The 16,410-nt window shown below is 44.5% G+C and overlaps 7 protein-coding genes and 3 non-coding genes across 10 annotated transcripts; 4 read left to right on the plus strand and 6 right to left on the minus strand. All coding sequences in view use genetic code 12, as the record gives it.

Annotated features, from left to right (window-relative positions):
* The first annotated feature begins 553 nt into the window (after positions 1-553).
* PSN45_001983 lies at positions 554-626 on the plus strand. The gene has a single exon. It is a non-coding gene; the product is annotated as a tRNA-Lys (tRNA).
* A 191-nt stretch (positions 627-817) lies between these two features.
* On the minus strand, positions 818-3,364 carry PSN45_001984 (uncharacterized protein; the record flags this gene model as incomplete). Its single annotated transcript, XM_006689412.2, has 1 exon — positions 818-3,364. The coding sequence occupies one exon, from the start codon at positions 3,362-3,364 to the stop codon at positions 818-820; it is 2,547 nt and encodes an 848-aa protein (XP_006689475.1).
* Positions 3,365-4,027: 663 nt separating this feature from the next.
* PSN45_001985 lies at positions 4,028-4,100 on the plus strand. Its single transcript has one exon. It is a non-coding gene; the product is annotated as a tRNA-Lys (tRNA).
* A 550-nt stretch (positions 4,101-4,650) lies between these two features.
* On the plus strand, positions 4,651-4,723 carry PSN45_001986. The gene has a single exon. It is a non-coding gene; the product is annotated as a tRNA-Lys (tRNA).
* Positions 4,724-4,844: 121 nt separating this feature from the next.
* On the minus strand, positions 4,845-6,866 carry ILV2 (Acetolactate synthase, mitochondrial; the record flags this gene model as incomplete). Its single annotated transcript, XM_006690226.2, has 1 exon — positions 4,845-6,866. One exon carries the CDS (start codon positions 6,864-6,866, stop codon positions 4,845-4,847), a length of 2,022 nt encoding a protein of 673 aa, XP_006690289.2.
* A 222-nt stretch (positions 6,867-7,088) lies between these two features.
* Positions 7,089-8,558, minus strand: MEP1 (low affinity high capacity ammonium permease; the record flags this gene model as incomplete). Its single annotated transcript, XM_006689411.1, has 1 exon — positions 7,089-8,558. One exon carries the CDS (start codon positions 8,556-8,558, stop codon positions 7,089-7,091), a length of 1,470 nt encoding a protein of 489 aa, XP_006689474.1.
* A 623-nt stretch (positions 8,559-9,181) lies between these two features.
* Positions 9,182-10,219, minus strand: PSN45_001989 (uncharacterized protein; the record flags this gene model as incomplete). Its single annotated transcript, XM_006689410.2, has 1 exon — positions 9,182-10,219. The coding sequence occupies one exon, from the start codon at positions 10,217-10,219 to the stop codon at positions 9,182-9,184; it is 1,038 nt and encodes a 345-aa protein (XP_006689473.2).
* Positions 10,220-10,567: 348 nt separating this feature from the next.
* On the minus strand, positions 10,568-12,166 carry PSN45_001990 (lysin-domain-containing, chitin-binding glycosyl hydrolase; the record flags this gene model as incomplete). Its single annotated transcript, XM_006690223.2, has 1 exon — positions 10,568-12,166. One exon carries the CDS (start codon positions 12,164-12,166, stop codon positions 10,568-10,570), a length of 1,599 nt encoding a protein of 532 aa, XP_006690286.1.
* Positions 12,167-13,769: 1,603 nt separating this feature from the next.
* Positions 13,770-15,860, plus strand: GFA1 (glutamine--fructose-6-phosphate transaminase (isomerizing); the record flags this gene model as incomplete). The annotated part of the gene is made up of 1 exon (XM_006689407.1): positions 13,770-15,860. The coding sequence occupies one exon, from the start codon at positions 13,770-13,772 to the stop codon at positions 15,858-15,860; it is 2,091 nt and encodes a 696-aa protein (XP_006689470.1).
* Positions 15,861-15,976: 116 nt separating this feature from the next.
* Positions 15,977-16,245, minus strand: PSN45_001992 (uncharacterized protein; the record flags this gene model as incomplete). Its single annotated transcript, XM_006689406.2, has 2 exons — positions 15,977-16,189; positions 16,240-16,245. 2 exons carry the CDS (start codon positions 16,243-16,245, stop codon positions 15,977-15,979), a joined length of 219 nt encoding a protein of 72 aa, XP_006689469.1.
* Between the last annotated feature and the right edge of the window lie 165 nt (positions 16,246-16,410).

Raw genomic sequence — 16,410 nt, forward strand, 5'->3', positions numbered from 1 at the left:
TTCCAGGAAGACAACTTTAAGCATCCGGGGTATGCAAAATTAGATTTGCAGCAGCCTTTGGAGAAGTTCACAAACAAGAAAGTGAACTTACTGTACATATGAAGCAGGTAATTACACCTATTCATTGAAGGAGTCAGGAGGCAGGGATACAGACATAGTTGTAGAGTCAGCTTGAACAAGCCCTTCAGAGGAGCTTTACGAATCCCACAATACTGATACGATAAATAACATCTAATAACTGCGACAACCTTTTGGTGGCCGGAGGCTCCGGGGTCAGAGGTCTCTCCTCGCCAAAGAATGAATAAAGGGGTTGGGTAGATCAAATACACTTGCTAACCAATGGCTAAATTCAAATTCTAACTAAAAAGTGCTTCATTTTCGAATTTATTAGCCGCCTGTAACTGTTGTTACTGTTTCTCTATATTGGTAGAGCTTCTTCTAGCCAAGGACTTGTCATATATGTTTAAAATTCATCTGATTTAGACTTCCAATGAATGGGACTTTATCCCCTAAATTTTCAAAAGGAACATAGGTTTTTCGTACCTCACAAGTTGCCTGGTTAGCTCAATCGGTAGAGCATTTGACTCTTAATCAAAAGGTTGCGGGTTCGATCCCCGCATTGGGCTTGTTTTTTTTTCGCCTAATTGGATGCGAAAACTGTATTTATTCTTCGGAAACAATATATTAACTAAGATAAAACAGCTATAATACAAGAATGACTTCCAAACTTGGGTACAGAAAAAGTCATGGATTTTCGTACCTGTCGAATGTGTATATTCCTGGCTCACGTTTGCAATAAAGATAGGAATCAAGTCTTCTAAAACAAAGATTCACACCCTAACATGCTCATCATGGTGTTGTTCTTTTTTGGTGCCAACCTCAACTCTCTTAATACTGAACCTTCTTCTTTGGCGGCTCTGGGCTTGAGATTAAACTCTCTCATTTCCCCAAGATTTTTGGGGGATATTGTTGGAATACCCTTCGCTTTTAATGATGGAGTAGGAATTCTTGTCGCATCATCAAAATCTGTTGACGCGGACTCAACCAAAGTTTCAGTTGGAGAAACAGCATAGGAAAGGCCAGCTGGACAAAATTGTGCTTCATTAACGAGAAAATTGGACCCCCACTGGAATGCCTCGTGGGTTTTCCTGCTGGTGATGTCACCAGCATTAGGTTCTGAAGATGTCACGTTAAATGGAAATTTGGGAGGAAGAGTAGAATCTGAAGCAGATTTACTAATGTTTTCCGTACTACGACTTTTGGTTTGAAGCTTTGTAGGTTCCCTATGTTTGGGAACTTGTCCGTGTTTAGTAGCTTGTCCTTGCCTTGAAGTTCCTTTATGTTTAGAAGTTACTTCATGCTTAGATGTTTCTCCAGCTTTGGGAGTTGGACCTGCCTTATGAGAATTTCCACGTTTGAAAGTTTCTCTACGCTTAGCAGGTGGTCCAAGATTGGGTGGCGGTCCAAGTTTTGGTTGTGGCCCAATGTCAAATGCTTTTCCATATTTGATTGGGGTTCCAAATTTGTGAGTCATGTAATATAATCTTTGCTCTGCTGCATGTATAGCAAACAAAGCATGGGGGTTTTCACGATGACGTTCTATGGCTTGCATTGCTTCCAAAATGGTAAGTGGTTTCTTTGGTGTTTTACCAGGTTCGGTTGGAGGTCCAAGTTGTGGAGTTGGTCCAAGTTTGAGTGCGTGTTTGGATGATTTTCCGCAGCCAATGTCCTCGTTGTGTGCAGGATCCCGAGAGCTTGTCAATTCCTTTTGCGCGGAAAACGCCTTCTTTAATTCTTCAAGTCCTTCCTCCAATTTATACATTTTCTTCTGGGTTCTTTCAATCATCTCTTCCACAGGAGTGAGGTCAACGTTGATAGGAATTTGCTCCTCGTCATTTCCCTTGAAACCGTCCTTCATGGAACATTGACTGGAAACAAGAGTGGGCCCCATCGAAACTGGAGACCCCAAAAGAGTTTCTTCGTCAACAACGTTTGGTGATTCAGCTCCACTGTTAACGGATTGGCCATTTCCTTTAACATTCATAACATCATCTCTGACGTTGCCAACAGGAGTCTCTTCCATTTTGTTCAATTTCAATGAGAGGACTTTGTGCATGTTTTTGTCTGAAGTTGTCGTAGCCCCAGAAATAGCAGAAGCGGCACCAAAAGTAGTAGAAGCAGCACCAGACCTAACAGCATGGTCAACTGAAGGAGAATCAGTACAGGGTCTCCTACGAATCCTAGATAATTCATCTTGTATAATTCTCTGGGAAGCATAAGGATGTTTTCTGAACATACTACGCTCAAATTTGCAATGGTAGTGACCATCTTGGTAGGGGTATACGTTTCCAGAGGTAGAGTTACCTCCTACTTTGGTGACTTCAATCAAATTATCCGAGTTTTGTTCTTTGGTGGCTCCTGCATCGTCAACAAAAACTGCGGCTTTTGACGCGAGCTCCCTTTTCGCAGCCAAGTGCGACATCAATTCCCCGTACCAACCTTTGTAAGAATCTTCAATTTCCGAGTAAAGGGAAGTGACTTCATTTCCACAACTGTCGACTGGGTCACCAGTTGGAACATTCAGCGGAAAGTACGGCAATTTTGCCAACTTTTCACATGCTTGGTCAAATAACATGTCTGGGTCCGAGTCGTACTTTACGTTTTCGTACCAATATTGGTACTCCTCCATGGGAGTTGCAAAGCTTGTTTTGACAACAACTGGAGGCATATCACATTTCAATCTCCGCCAATAAGCATCGTAAAGGTCTTCGATTCTTTTATCCTCTGCATTCAGTATATCGCCAATTCTTTCCAGGGTTCTCTTCCTTATATTATCAAAATGAAAAAGCAGCAACTTAGGCATGGGCCCAAAACAATCTTCATACCTGTCACCGTAAGAATCATCATCCGAAAAGGTCAAGTTTTCATAATATGATAAATTGAACACCTCACGGGGAGCTTCACGGCGGAACCATCTTTGTGGAAAAAATGTGTTTGTGGTGGAGTCACATTTTTTGGTAGTCCGAGTTTTGAAAACCTTTGTGAATGCCCTATGCTTCATCTCAGAGAGATTCTGTGTGTTAACTCTAATTATCAAAGCGATGTTGGTCTTGATTGTCTTGCATTTAGCTTTCAAAGTAGTGGCTTCATGAATCCAAACTTTTTTGTTGTGATCCTCAGTTCTTGGGTTTGTGGCCAAGAATTCAGGAAGGGGTTCCAAAGCTTTCATCAGCTCAAGAACTAGTTTGGGCCTTGAATCAGATGGCAATTCAAAGGGGGCATTAGTGTATGGGTTGTTGTGGTGCACAGGTACATTGTACTTGCGGTGCACAAATAAGTTAAACTGGTTTCTAGCTTTCATCATGATCGTTAGATATCAGTAGATTATGTTGGTTGTTTGTTTGTTACTAGGTTTATATTCTTTAGTGATCTTTCTTAAAGGCTTTGTAAACTTTCAAGAATAAAAGGTAAAGAATGGGTGATAAGATAGAAGAGATTGCAGAATTCTTCCACAAGCACTTTATATACCCTCAAAATCAGAACACAAAACCCTTTTGCAACCTTTTGTATTTAAACTAGTTGGAGTGCATATTCACTAGGTAAGATTCAGACCTTTTGCTATAGATAGATTAGATATGCAGAAGTGACGTTTTAACGACAATGATGCTACCAGAAGGGGTTATATTTGAACAAATTCACACAAACACAAGTTATGCATAACTACTCAGTGCTTCTATTACTATCATGGGGTAGTGTCTGACCTCAAGATACTCATATAGATGTATAGAAATATTATATTGTGAAAAAAAGTGATCTACTAAACCTTGGCTGCAAAATTTGACGCATCCCCACTATTCTATAAAAATTAGTATTGAGCTTTCATACGGTTGACAGATTAAATGACCAACAGTTTCAAATCATAGACCACAAAAGGGCTCGATAAGACTTCACCAGGACTAGGATTCAGGCTATCAACTTTTGGTATTAACGGGTGTGAAAGCCTGATACTTTTTCGGAAGCACGAAAGGCCTGGTTAGCTCAATCGGTAGAGCATTTGACTCTTAATCAAAAGGTTGCGGGTTCGAGCCCCGCATTGGGCTATTTCTTCTTTTTTTTTGTTACCATTCAGCTCATGCCATCATGGGATTGCTTGTTCAGAGTTTAGAAGGAATTCGGAAGAGATCAGAGAGTGTTATGGCTATTTTAATGAAGCGGTAAACCCCATATTTATGTTCTCAGATATTAACTATTAATTCACTTGTTATTTTAAGTCAAAAGCATCTTGAAGCCACGATTTACATTTTCATATCACTGACAATGGGTCACAGTGGTAGAATGGCTAATCTAATGGGAGACTACGTTATAAATATCTTAGTCTCTAGGTCATCGCTCCCGAGATGTGGAAAAAAATTTTGCATCCTGCGGCTTCCTCGTGACCTGTTTCAGGTTTAGGAACACTTATGCTTTACCCGATTTGAAGTCACCATCAAGCCAGTTCATAATAAGATTCTTTGTCATGAAATGTATAACACTACGAAATATACTACACATAGCACACTTGTGCCAAAGAAGAAGACAATATAATTACGTTAGTCTGACCAGACTCTTAAACTCGCTTTAAGAATTTTGAGTGTTTAGCGTTTACGAAGTGCCTGGTTAGCTCAATCGGTAGAGCATTTGACTCTTAATCAAAAGGTTGCGGGTTCGATCCCCGCATTGGGCTTCTATTTTTTTTGATCAATGACTTTTGGGAGCCAACTATAGCATAACTAGAAAAACTGATACCAAAAGTCGAGATAAACTTATATTTTGAATTTTTGAAAGTCCTAATTCTAATATACACCCTAATGCTTACCACCAGTTCTTTGGTGTCTTAATTCTTTTTCTTGTCTTTCAACTTCTTCATCGTAAACGATGAATTCATCCAATCCCTTACCAGTAGGAACCATAGGCAAGACTGGAACCTTCTTCTCTACAACCACTTCCAACAAAACAGGACCATCATTGTATTCTAAGAATTCTTTGATGCCAGCCTTCAAGTCGGCTTGTTCAGTAATTCTGATACCCTTAACATTCATAGAGTCAGCCAACTTCATGAAGTCTGGGTTGGTTTGATGGGTGTGAGAATATCTGTGTTCGTAGAAAAGGGATTGCCATTGGGTGACCATACCTTGTTCTTCATTATTCAAAACAACCACTTTAATCGGAGCACCTGCCTGCACCGCAGAGGATAATTCAGTTAAAGTCATGTTGAAAGAGGCATCTCCATCAATGTCGATAACAATTGCATCTGGCTTAGCAACTTGTGCACCAATAGCAGCAGGCAAACCAAAACCCATAGTTCCCAAGCCACCCGAGGTGATCATGGTACGAGGTTTGGTCCAGGTAAAATACTGAGCAGCCCACATTTGATGTTGTCCCACACCGGTGGTGACAATGACTTCACGGCCGTAGGTGGCCGATTGCTCGGAGATTTCCTTTATCAAGGTTTGAGGCTTGATCTTAGAACCTGGTTCTTCTTTCAAGTAAGCGTAAGGGTATTTTTCTTTCCACTCAGCCACTTGGCCCATCCATTCTGAACGCGATTTGATCGAGTCGATAAGAGGAAGGATTTTCTTAAGGTTAGCAGTGACATCTCCTTCAATGGCTTCGGTGGCTTCTACAACCTTGTTAATGTTCTTGGGGGAGATTTCAAAATGAATGATACCTCCACGGCCTTCAGCAGCAGCCTTTCTGGCAGCTGGTGCGAATTTGGACACATTGAGAGTGACTCTGTCATCAAAACGAGCACCCAAAGCAATGATCAAGTCGGCACTTTGCATGGCAGTGTTGGCAGCAGCATTACCGTGCATACCCAACATGTCAAGAGACTTTGGATCGTTTTGATTGAAAGCTCCGAGACCTTGGAGAGTAGTGGTTACAGGAATAAGTGCTTTATCACTCAATTCTTGCACCAATTTTGGACCGTCTGGGTGGTTTAAAACACCACCTCCCACGTATAAAACCGGTTTCCTTGCTCTGTTGATAAGAGAAGCAGCCCTGCGAATGGCCTCCTTGGTGAACTCGTTGGCGTATTTTCTGGTGATCTGGGACAACGCATTTGAAGGAAGAGTCGTATTTATTGGAATGCTGTCCCGTAAAACCGAGGCGGTGACGTCCTTTGGAAGGTCCACAAGAACCGGTCCTGGACGTCCAGAAGTGGCGATTTCAAACGCCTCATTGATCCGACGTGGGAGTTCAGCCACGTTCTTTACCATCACGTTCCACTTGGTACACGAACGGGAGATTCCTACCACGTCTGCCTCTTGGAAAGCATCGGTTCCGATGGCGGTGGTGGCGACCTGGCCTGTGAATACCACCAACGGTACTCCATCCATCAATGCATCTGCCATAGGAGTAATGACATTCGTGGCACCGGGGCCAGATGTCACAAGCACCACACCGGGCTTCCCGCTGGCCTTGGCGTACCCTTCGGCCATGTGGCCGGCACCCTGCTCGTGTCTGGGTAAAACAAACTTGAATTTGTCTGAGTTGTATATGGCGTCAAACACTGGTAGAATGGCACCTCCCGCATAGCCAAAAACAGTGTCAACATTGTGTCTCAACATCATTTCATGGAAGATTTCACCACCGGTGAGCCCGATGAACGAGTCGTCCATGAGGAGTTCGGGCACCGGTTCGGGCTTTTTGTCTGTGGCCGGTTGTTGATTGAAAGAAGGCGCTGGAGTAGGTCTTGCAGCAGCGGCTGCAGCACTCATGGTTGCATTTGTGTGGGAGGTTTTGGTAATGGACCTGTTGAACAGGGTAGGAGCAGCAGCGACTCTAAGTCTAAGGCGACGGCAGGCCCTGAAATTACGAGATAACATGGTTGTGAAGAAAGTTGTAAAACTTGGGGAAGGTGCGATTTATATGATTTGAAAATTTTTCGATGAGTCAAGCGAAACCGGGATAGGACCAGCGGAGAGATATAAAATGTCGCCAGATGTCGCCAGATGTCGCCAGATGCCCTGCCCCAGCCCAGTGTCCCACTGCGCGACCTTGTATTCGTACTGTCCATTGCTATATGCTATACATGAACATCGTCATTACTACTCTTGCTTTAATTCGTTATTCGTCGAGTTGTCAACCGACTCCGACGACTCGGGCTTGGCTTCGTAAACATCGGCCTCCTTATCCGCCTGCTGCTGCAGCTCCTGACCTACTTCTTCTACCACCGACCGTTCACCGGAACCATTGGGGTCGGACCACGATAAAAAGTCTCTTCTAACTTCCACATAGTCATAGGCAAACTCGCCGATTTGGTCCTCATCGATTCCCACCTCCTCGCCGTGGTAGTCAACCCGCAAGTGCAAGCCAGGAATCTTGTTGATGGTAAAACATAGCACAAATGTCATTCCTCCAGAATATGCAGCGGTGGCTAAGATGTAGACAATTTGAACATACAACTGTTTCCAGTTATGGTCTATCCACCCTCCAGCATGGTCGGTCACGCCGTCGTAGCCAATGACAGTACTACTACCAAAGATCCCGTTGAAGAGAAGTCCCACTATTCCAGCGATTCCGTGCTCTGCCAAAACATCCAACGAGTCGTCCACCCGTAAAACATACTTGATTTGAGTGGACAAGTTACACACAACTCCCGAGACAACCCCAAGGATTACCGAGGCCCACAACGGAATCATCCCACTGGCGGGAGTGGCGGCCACCAATCCCGAAATGGTTCCTGAGCAAATACCCATCATGGACCATTTCTTCTCCAATCTAAAATCCAATAAACACCAAGAAATGGCCCCAAACGCAGCCGTCAAATGGGTATTCATCATGGAATACGGTACCTTGACGGACGCATTGGCACAACTAAACCCGTTGAAAAAGAGCCACCCCACATACAATAACGCTGTTCCCAAGAACACAGTGGAAATGTTGTGCGGCCGGTAGTTGATCATCAAATCCTGGTTTCTTCTACCCAAAACCGCCGAATACACAAACGCAGACACTCCCGAGAGAATCTCGACGGGGCCACCGCCAGCGTAGTCGAGCGCCCCGCCCCGCCAGCTCAGGGCCCAGCCCCCACCCCAGATCCAGTACACCACCGGACAATACACCACGGTTGCCCAGAAGAATAAGAATACACAGGTGGGTAGAAAACGGCCTCGTTCACCGATACAGGCCCCGGCAAGAATTGCCAACGTCACCAACATGAATTGCATTTGAAAAATGGAGAATGCAAGGGAAGCGTATGTAGCTTCAGGGTCGTTTTCTCCTACAATCGACTTGAACCCAAATAACTGCAAATTTCCAATAAAGTTGTTACTTGATGCCGAAAATGCCAACGAGTAACCCCAGAAATACCATTGAAACAACCCGATGAAGGAGCTGACAAGTACAATCCATATCATGGAAAGTGCACTCTTCCGCCGTGCCAACCCACTGTATAAAAACGCCAAACCTGGCACCATAATCCAGATCATCGACGACGCGATTGTAAATAAAAGCATTTCTGACGAGTCATACTGGTCGTTTTCCGTGAAGAGCTTCCTCCTACTAAGTTCCCACATCTGACTTGAAGATGATATGAGTAATGGAATTTTTCCAAAATATGCTCATCTGCATCACTTTTATGGGTTTGGTTTTACCAGAGGCTTATACCTGCATACACCCGCCCCCATTTGCTTGGTGTTTTTTATCGAGCGAATAATATTGGACGAGCCAAAAGTTGGAAAAAGCTTGGTTTTCGAAGGATCTTTTGGGCTGAAAACCGCATGAGTCCAACTGTATACAATATAAGAGTCATGAGTTATCGTATGGCATGTTTACGCCCTATTCTGGTCGAGTTGTGGGTGAATAAATACGAAGGGGTGATGGTAACCTCTGCGGTGGACGCACGCTCGAGCAGGCTTAGCCGCAGGGCTTTCCTGGCGATGGAAGCAATATGGCTATTTGTGCCTGTGAATGCTAACGGTGCGGCCGGTTCGAGTCACAGGCCGCACCTCATTGGCCTGATAGAGTGGTGCGCGCGATGCTGGTAGCGGCACTTGCGTCGGCCCTGGTTCGGTACTGGCCGGTACCGGTGACAGCATTTGCAGGGGTAAGGCTCAGTATGTATTTACAAGTGACTATTTACAAGCACCATCCTTCCTGGAAGGTTCTACCGGAAACATGGATCAGACTTCCTCAACGATTATTCCGAAGAAGACCCTGGTCGTGTGTCCTGCCAGAATCGGTATGTTTCAAATCCCACTTCGATGAGGATTAAGATGATAATTGTCCACTCAAGACGGGTACCCTTGCGTTCGTTCAAGAAACTCAAAAACGCCCGTTGTTCATCTGTGGCGTAGTCGAGTTTGCGGTTCAAAATCGAAATTCGCCAGTTGATATCCAAACTGGTGGAAATTTGCTGGTAGATTTTCTCAAGCGTAGGCTCACTCCAGTATAAGTCTGGCGTATCAATCAACTCGTTATAGAGATTCAACTTGCCTCGGAGCAAGAACAATTTACCGGTGAGCTGGAGCACGTCGTGCTCACTGGCGGTCACAGGAAGGCCTTTGGAGAGTCTATCTGAGTTGCGTCTGGTGATTTTAAGAAACTGTTCGAGATTGTCCTCCAAAATGGATACCCTGGTCGAACGAGACATTCCGATCGAGAAGGCCACCTTATCTAGGATCTTCTTTTCTTCGGTGACATTCTGAATAAGAATAATATCGTTAATCATGTACGAGTTTCCGTTGCTCTTGGGATTGGGAGGAAGCTGCTCAAGTTCGATGAAGTCAAATTCGTCACTCTCATAGGCGTATTGCTCATCAAGCGCAGATGATAGCCGGGGAGCCACTTCTAGGAGTTGTTGTTCGCCAAAGTTCCATCCTATAACGGTTCCATTCGAAAGAATAATCAATTCTTTCTTCTCCGCGGTGCCGGTAGACTCTTTAGACGAGATAAGGTCTGTCTGCTGCATGGAGGTGCTGGTAGCTTCGCTGAACTTGACGTATATCACTTCGTCTGGGACTATTTCCTGAAACTCGTACTTCAAATCCCGTAGAATGGGCTGGAGTTTCACGAAATTGATCGAGTCGCTCATAGTGACCGCAGTGACCGGCCGAAGATATTGTGAAAGTTCTGGAACGTTGGTGCCAGTGTATACATCGGCTGTCACGAGCTTAAGGATCTTCAGGATCGATTCGGGATTATTAGTAGACCTTCTGAATCCATCAAGGGCTGTCATTGGTTTCTTCTTTTTGGACACAGTGGTATACGTCCGAGCGCAAGGAGTCAATACTTTGCTCACAACACGCGGGAAGCGTATCTTTAGGAGGGCAACGGAAGCGGTGAACATAGATTTCCACATTAGTAGTTTACAATGGGCCAGTGTTACAGGTTAAAAAAAGTGCGAATCCAAAAATGCGATCTAGCGGTTGTTGCTGCAAAAACTCAAAACTCAAAACTCAAAACGATGAGAACCCTACAGACGAGAGGATGAGCGAAAACACGAATCATGACACAACTGGATGTAGTATCTATTGCATATATTGCTTTTGGGTATTATATATGAAGTATCTAGGTAGTACAAGACCTATGGGGTATAAGCAGAATGAGCAAGGTAGTTTCCAGCCCAGATAGCGCTTCCACCCATAGCATGGTCTTTGAAGTACGTTTTTAAAGTGGCTCTTTCGGAAGCTTTTGGCCAGGCCACCCAATTGTTGGTGTTGTAGACCATTATATCACAGTTGATAGTGCTATCTGACCATCTTTTAACTTTCTTTGACGAGGATGAAATGGCATTGATTTCGCTGTCAGCTAAGATACCAGCACTATTGGTAACGGAACCTGCATCACCGGCACCACTAAAGGCACATCCTAAGGCGGTACAGCTGGTGCTAGACAACTTGTATGTATGGCCGTAAGTTGCAATTCCCCCCACCAATTTCCACATCTTAACACCTGCCTTGTCAAGCATCAACATGGCATCGCTGATTGCAGTCAAGTCAGTATGGCATTGCACCCCAGTAGTAGTACTGTCATCCCATGTTCCATGAAGATCATAAGTCATAAAAACAAAGTAATCCACGTAACTTTGCATGTCTGCAACTGGGTAGTTCTTTAAGTAGTTGTAGGTGGCAGGAATTGCAACCGAAAGGGTCTTTCCCGAAGGCAACGACCCCTTTATGGTTTTAATCAACGAAAGGAATTTCTTTCCATTACCACTATAATCATCGGGGATATCTGCGATTCCAGTTTCAGCAGGGTATTCCCAGTCTAAATCCACCCCATCCAAATCGTAGTCGCTAATCAATTGCACCACCTGGCTGGCAAAATTCAGTCTGGAGGTGGAAGTAGACACGATGTTTCTGAAGATTTCGTAGGTGGAAGTGGAAGTACTGAAGTCCCAGCCACCAAAACTCACCACCTTCTTCTGGGACACCTTCAAGAAATCACTGACAGCCAATTTGCTGGTGTCGATGGTCAAGTCCAGGTTGATGTTCACAAACGCATAGTGCATCGTATCGTAATCGGAAGTGCTGTACTGGGTGGGATCACTAGCGAGGTCCCCGGTACTGTCCAACCAGTAGATAATGTTTCTAAAGGTTTTGGCTTGACTGGTGTGCAAGGACCCGTATCCACAGTTGGATTGGCACCCAAAGGTTCCTGGGGCTCCGGTGGTGCTGGTGGTGGTGGCACAGTAGTCGGAGGTGATACCACAGTACCCGTACTGACTACAGCAAGCGTTCAATGGGCACTCGGTGTTGTACAAATCCCCAGGGGCAGTCGCTCCGCATTGTGCATTCTCATCCGTAGTTGGTTTTGGTGCGGTACCAGCACTCAAGCAGATTTTTTGGCCCTTAGTCAACTTCAGACACCCGTACCACCCAAACGTATCTGAGTTGTAGGATTCGATTTCATCGGTGGTGAGAGGGTAGTATGTTGATGCCAAAGCAGCGCAAGTATCTCCCGATTTTACCGTATACGAATGACAGGAACCATCGCTGTTTTCGGCTGGTTTTTTGTTAGGATATCCACCTTCCGAAACACACACTTGTTGACCAAGTAATAGGTTGGAACACCCGTTCCAGTCTGGAGTTGGAGTTAATTCGTTCCAGGTGTTCAAGTTAGCAACGCTTTTGACGTTACTGAATTTTTCAATCAAGAAAGAGCACGACTCACCTTTGGCCATCGTGTGGAGATAACAAGTTCCATCAGCTTTGGGTTTAGCATTCACAACTGTAAGCCTCTTTTCCAATGAAACTGCTTCAGCCCCCAAGAGGAGAGAGCATACGACAGCAGATTGCCAAATCATTTCTATTGTAAAACTTCAGTGGCTTTGTCTTGAGTATTTATGGGGGAATAGATGCTTGGACGCATACTGCATGAAAGTTATAAAATAATATTTTATTTTAATGAGGTTTCAGTCACAAAATTAGGGAAAATATAGGAGATGGGAATCAGAAAACTATGGGATTTTGACGTACTGAACACCGCTGTGTTCATCGGGTGGAGTGCTACCTCTCAGGAAGTTAAGATGATTGTGGTGTTCTTCGGTTCTGGAGGCTTTAAGTCGCGAATCAAGTTGACGCACCAGTATCGACAAGATTCTCCATCGGGTAATGGCATTTCCGGTTAAAGCTAACGTAAAGGTAACATTTTAAAGCCGCCCACTCACACGACCAAGTGGAGAGGTCGTGTGCATGTGACGTTGGGCTTCACTCTATGGATAGTTTGAGTTTGACACATAAACCCTTTAGCGAACTGGCCGGGTTTATTTTTGCTAATGGAAATCTTTTTGGCATTATGATCGTGGAGAGGGAAAGTGGGTCTGCAGCCGAAAACCATTGGCAGTTGGTGAGTGTTTATAATCACGATACTGCTAAGATGAACAATAGAAAAGTTGTTGAGTAGTGTTCTTTATAATTTCAGAGATGAAATTGGCAAAATTTAGAGAATTATTAAAGATTTGAAATATTTTTAAGCGCAGACGACACTGCAATATAGAGAATAAACTTTTTTCATGCCACTCATTGGCTGAACCGCTATGATGACTGGCATCAGCGATACTGTCATAACTCCGGTGGGTGTATGGGTCAGAACTTCGACGGGTGTCTGGGTCAGAACTTGAACGGGTAGTGCCCATCGCCACCCATCCTCGCACCACCGCGCACCGTCACGCTTTGGCCCGCCTGCCGGGGGCGCACCAGCCTATATTTGCATTTCTGCTGTTTGGGTTCAACAACACCAAAAATAGAAACCTTCCATAAAATAATAGGCACGTTAGCCTCCCAAGCCACCCACCGTCGGGCTACCATGGTCCCGCGTGCGGCGAGAACAACTTGCCTGGGCTTAACTGTTGGCTTTGTGTATGGATCCAATTCCAACTCCTGTAACACCAAAAGATGCGCGTCCGCCCAAAACTGTTGCTGCTGGGAAAGGCACGCGGGCTATGGATCACGAAAGTAAAAGGGTGGAGGGAAACCAGACTGCCTCTGAAGACCACTGTCATCAACGAATGAGGCTTCCTGGCGCTGATACACATATCAGAGAACGATTAGGAATGGCCCCTACATCACGCCTGGATTTGTAATTTGACGTAAAGGGAAATCTCATTCGCTTTGTTTACAAATAAATCCAAAACAGTCCCGCACTAGTAAGGTAAAATTTTCATCATACAAAATAGATTCCAGAAATAAATTCTTTACAAAACACAAGTATCCGCTCCTGTTTCAAACATCTTCAGAAAATTGTTTTTTGTTTTACAGTTTGAATCTTAAACAGTTACTTCTATCATGTGTGGAATTTTTGGATACGTCAACTTCCTTGTCGACAAAACCAGAGGCGAGATTGTGGACACGCTTATCGATGGATTACAAAAATTAGAATACAGAGGATACGACTCAGCAGGTATTGCTATTGATGGCGACAAAAAGGGTGAAACCTTGATCGTCAAAACCGCCGGAAAGGTCAAGGCTCTTAAGGATAAGTTGGATAACTCCAACATCGAGAGATCAACTATCTTTGATTCTCATGTGGGAATTGCTCACACCAGATGGGCTACCCATGGTCAGCCTATGGAATCGAACTGTCACCCTCACAGATCGGACCCAGAAGCCGAGTTTGTGGTGGTACACAACGGGATCATCACCAACTACAGGGAGTTGAAGACGTTGCTTGTGTCCAAGGGTTACAAGTTTGAATCGGAAACTGACACCGAATGTATTGCCAAGTTGTTCAAACATATTTACGACACCAACTTGAAGGCCAACATCGAGGTGGACTTCAATGAGCTTGTCAAGCAAGTGTTGTACGAGTTGGAAGGATCTTACGGGTTGTTGGTGAAATCTTCTCACTATCCGGGCGAAGCAGTTGGTACCAGAAAGGGGTCTCCTTTGTTGGTGGGGGTGAAGACCGAGAAAAAGTTAAAGGTCGACTTTGTGGACGTGGAGTTCCCTGAACAGAATCAGGAAGTTCCTGTTGGAAGTGCAAAGAACGGTGAATTGAACGGGTTTATTCCATTGTCGGGTGCTGAAGCCAGCTTGAGAACATCTCAAAGTAGAGCTTTCTTGGCCGACGATGGGTTGCCCATGCCCGCCGAGTTTTTCTTTAGTTCTGACCCCGCCTCGGTGGTGCAGCATACGAAGAAGGTGTTATACTTGGAAGATGATGATATCGCTCATGTGTATGATGGAGAATTACATATTCACAGAGCCAAGAAGAATGCCGGTGACAGTACCACCAGACCAATCCAGACCTTAGAAATGGAATTGAACGAAATTATGAAGGGTCCTTACACCCACTTTATGCAGAAGGAAATCTTCGAGCAGCCAGATTCGACTTTCAACACCATGAGAGGTAGAATCGACTTTGAAAACCACCAGATTAACTTGGGAGGGTTGAAGGCATTCTTGCCTGCTATCAGAAGAAGTCGTAGAATCATCATGATAGCCTGTGGTACTTCTTACCATTCGTGTTTGGCAACCCGGTCAATTTTTGAAGAATTGAATGAAATCCCTGTCACGGTGGAATTGGCTTCCGACTTTTTGGATAGACGCTCACCAGTGTTCAGAGATGATACTTGTGTGTTTGTATCTCAATCTGGGGAGACTGCTGACTCTATCTTGGCTTTGCAATATTGTTTGGAAAGAGGAGCTTTGTCTGTGGGTATTGTCAATAGTGTGGGTTCTTCGATGTCTAGACAAACCCACTGTGGTGTGCATATCAATGCTGGTCCCGAAATTGGAGTGGCTTCTACCAAGGCTTACACTTCCCAGTACATTGCTTTGGTGATGTTCGCCTTATCGTTGTCTAATGATTCAATATCACAACAACAGCGTCATCGTGAAATTATCGACGGATTGCAGAAAATCCCTGAACAAATCAAAACGGTGTTGAAGTTGGAAAACAAGATCAAGACGTTATGTACCGAGCACTTGAACGACCAAAGGTCCTTATTGTTATTGGGTAGAGGTTATCAATTTGCAACTGCGTTGGAAGGTGCTTTGAAGATCAAGGAGATCAGTTACATGCACTCGGAAGGGGTATTGGCCGGTGAATTGAAACACGGGGTGTTAGCCTTGGTGGACGACAAATTGCCCATTATCGCTTTTGCAACCAGAGATTCGTTATTCCCCAAGGTGTTGAATGCCATTAACCAAGTGGTCTCAAGAGACGGTAGACCAATTGTGATTTGTGACGAAGGCGATACTGTGTTGAGTAGCAGCCAGACCACCGCCACCTTACATGTGCCCACCACTGTGGACTGTTTACAAGGATTGTTGAATGTGATCCCATTGCAGTTGATGAGTTATTGGTTGGCTGTCAACAGAGGTATCGACGTGGACTTCCCCCGTAACTTGGCCAAGTCTGTTACCGTCGAGTAAGTATCTTTCTCCTATATCCACGTATTTGTTAGCAGAGTTCGGTTCGTTATAAATATATAATATTGATGATATCACACACACGCTATACACAAGATGGAAACAGCATAGAAAATGGATTATTTCCGTTTGAAGTAGGCCGACGAGCTGCAATAGGCCACCGTATAGTCGAGAATGGACTCCCCCATGTCCAAGTATTTGCCGCCATAGTATTGGAGGTCTTTGTTCTGGGTACTATCGAAATTAATTGTTAAGCCGGAGTTTCTTCTCACTCCCGCTAAGAAAGCAGATACCAAAACCAAGTCTACTGTGTAGTGAAAAATTCTTCCTACCTAGAGATTGTTAGTACTTAAGATGAACGGGCCCTTGTTGTGTGACATACTACCATGATTGTATTTTGATATGATTGCTTTTGAAACTGCGCGGTTTTTTTTTTTGATTTCAGGGGACCAGGTTGTTTTATAAGCTGACGAGACCTGAGCTTCCCAAATAGACGACACGCCAACACCCGTGCTATTGCAGAACAATATATGACGTTGTGACACCCGCAAGA

The sequence above is a fragment of the Yamadazyma tenuis genome, chromosome 2, assembly GCF_029203305.1.
Source record: "Yamadazyma tenuis chromosome 2, complete sequence".
Classification (NCBI taxonomy): domain Eukaryota; kingdom Fungi; phylum Ascomycota; class Pichiomycetes; order Serinales; family Debaryomycetaceae; genus Yamadazyma; species Yamadazyma tenuis.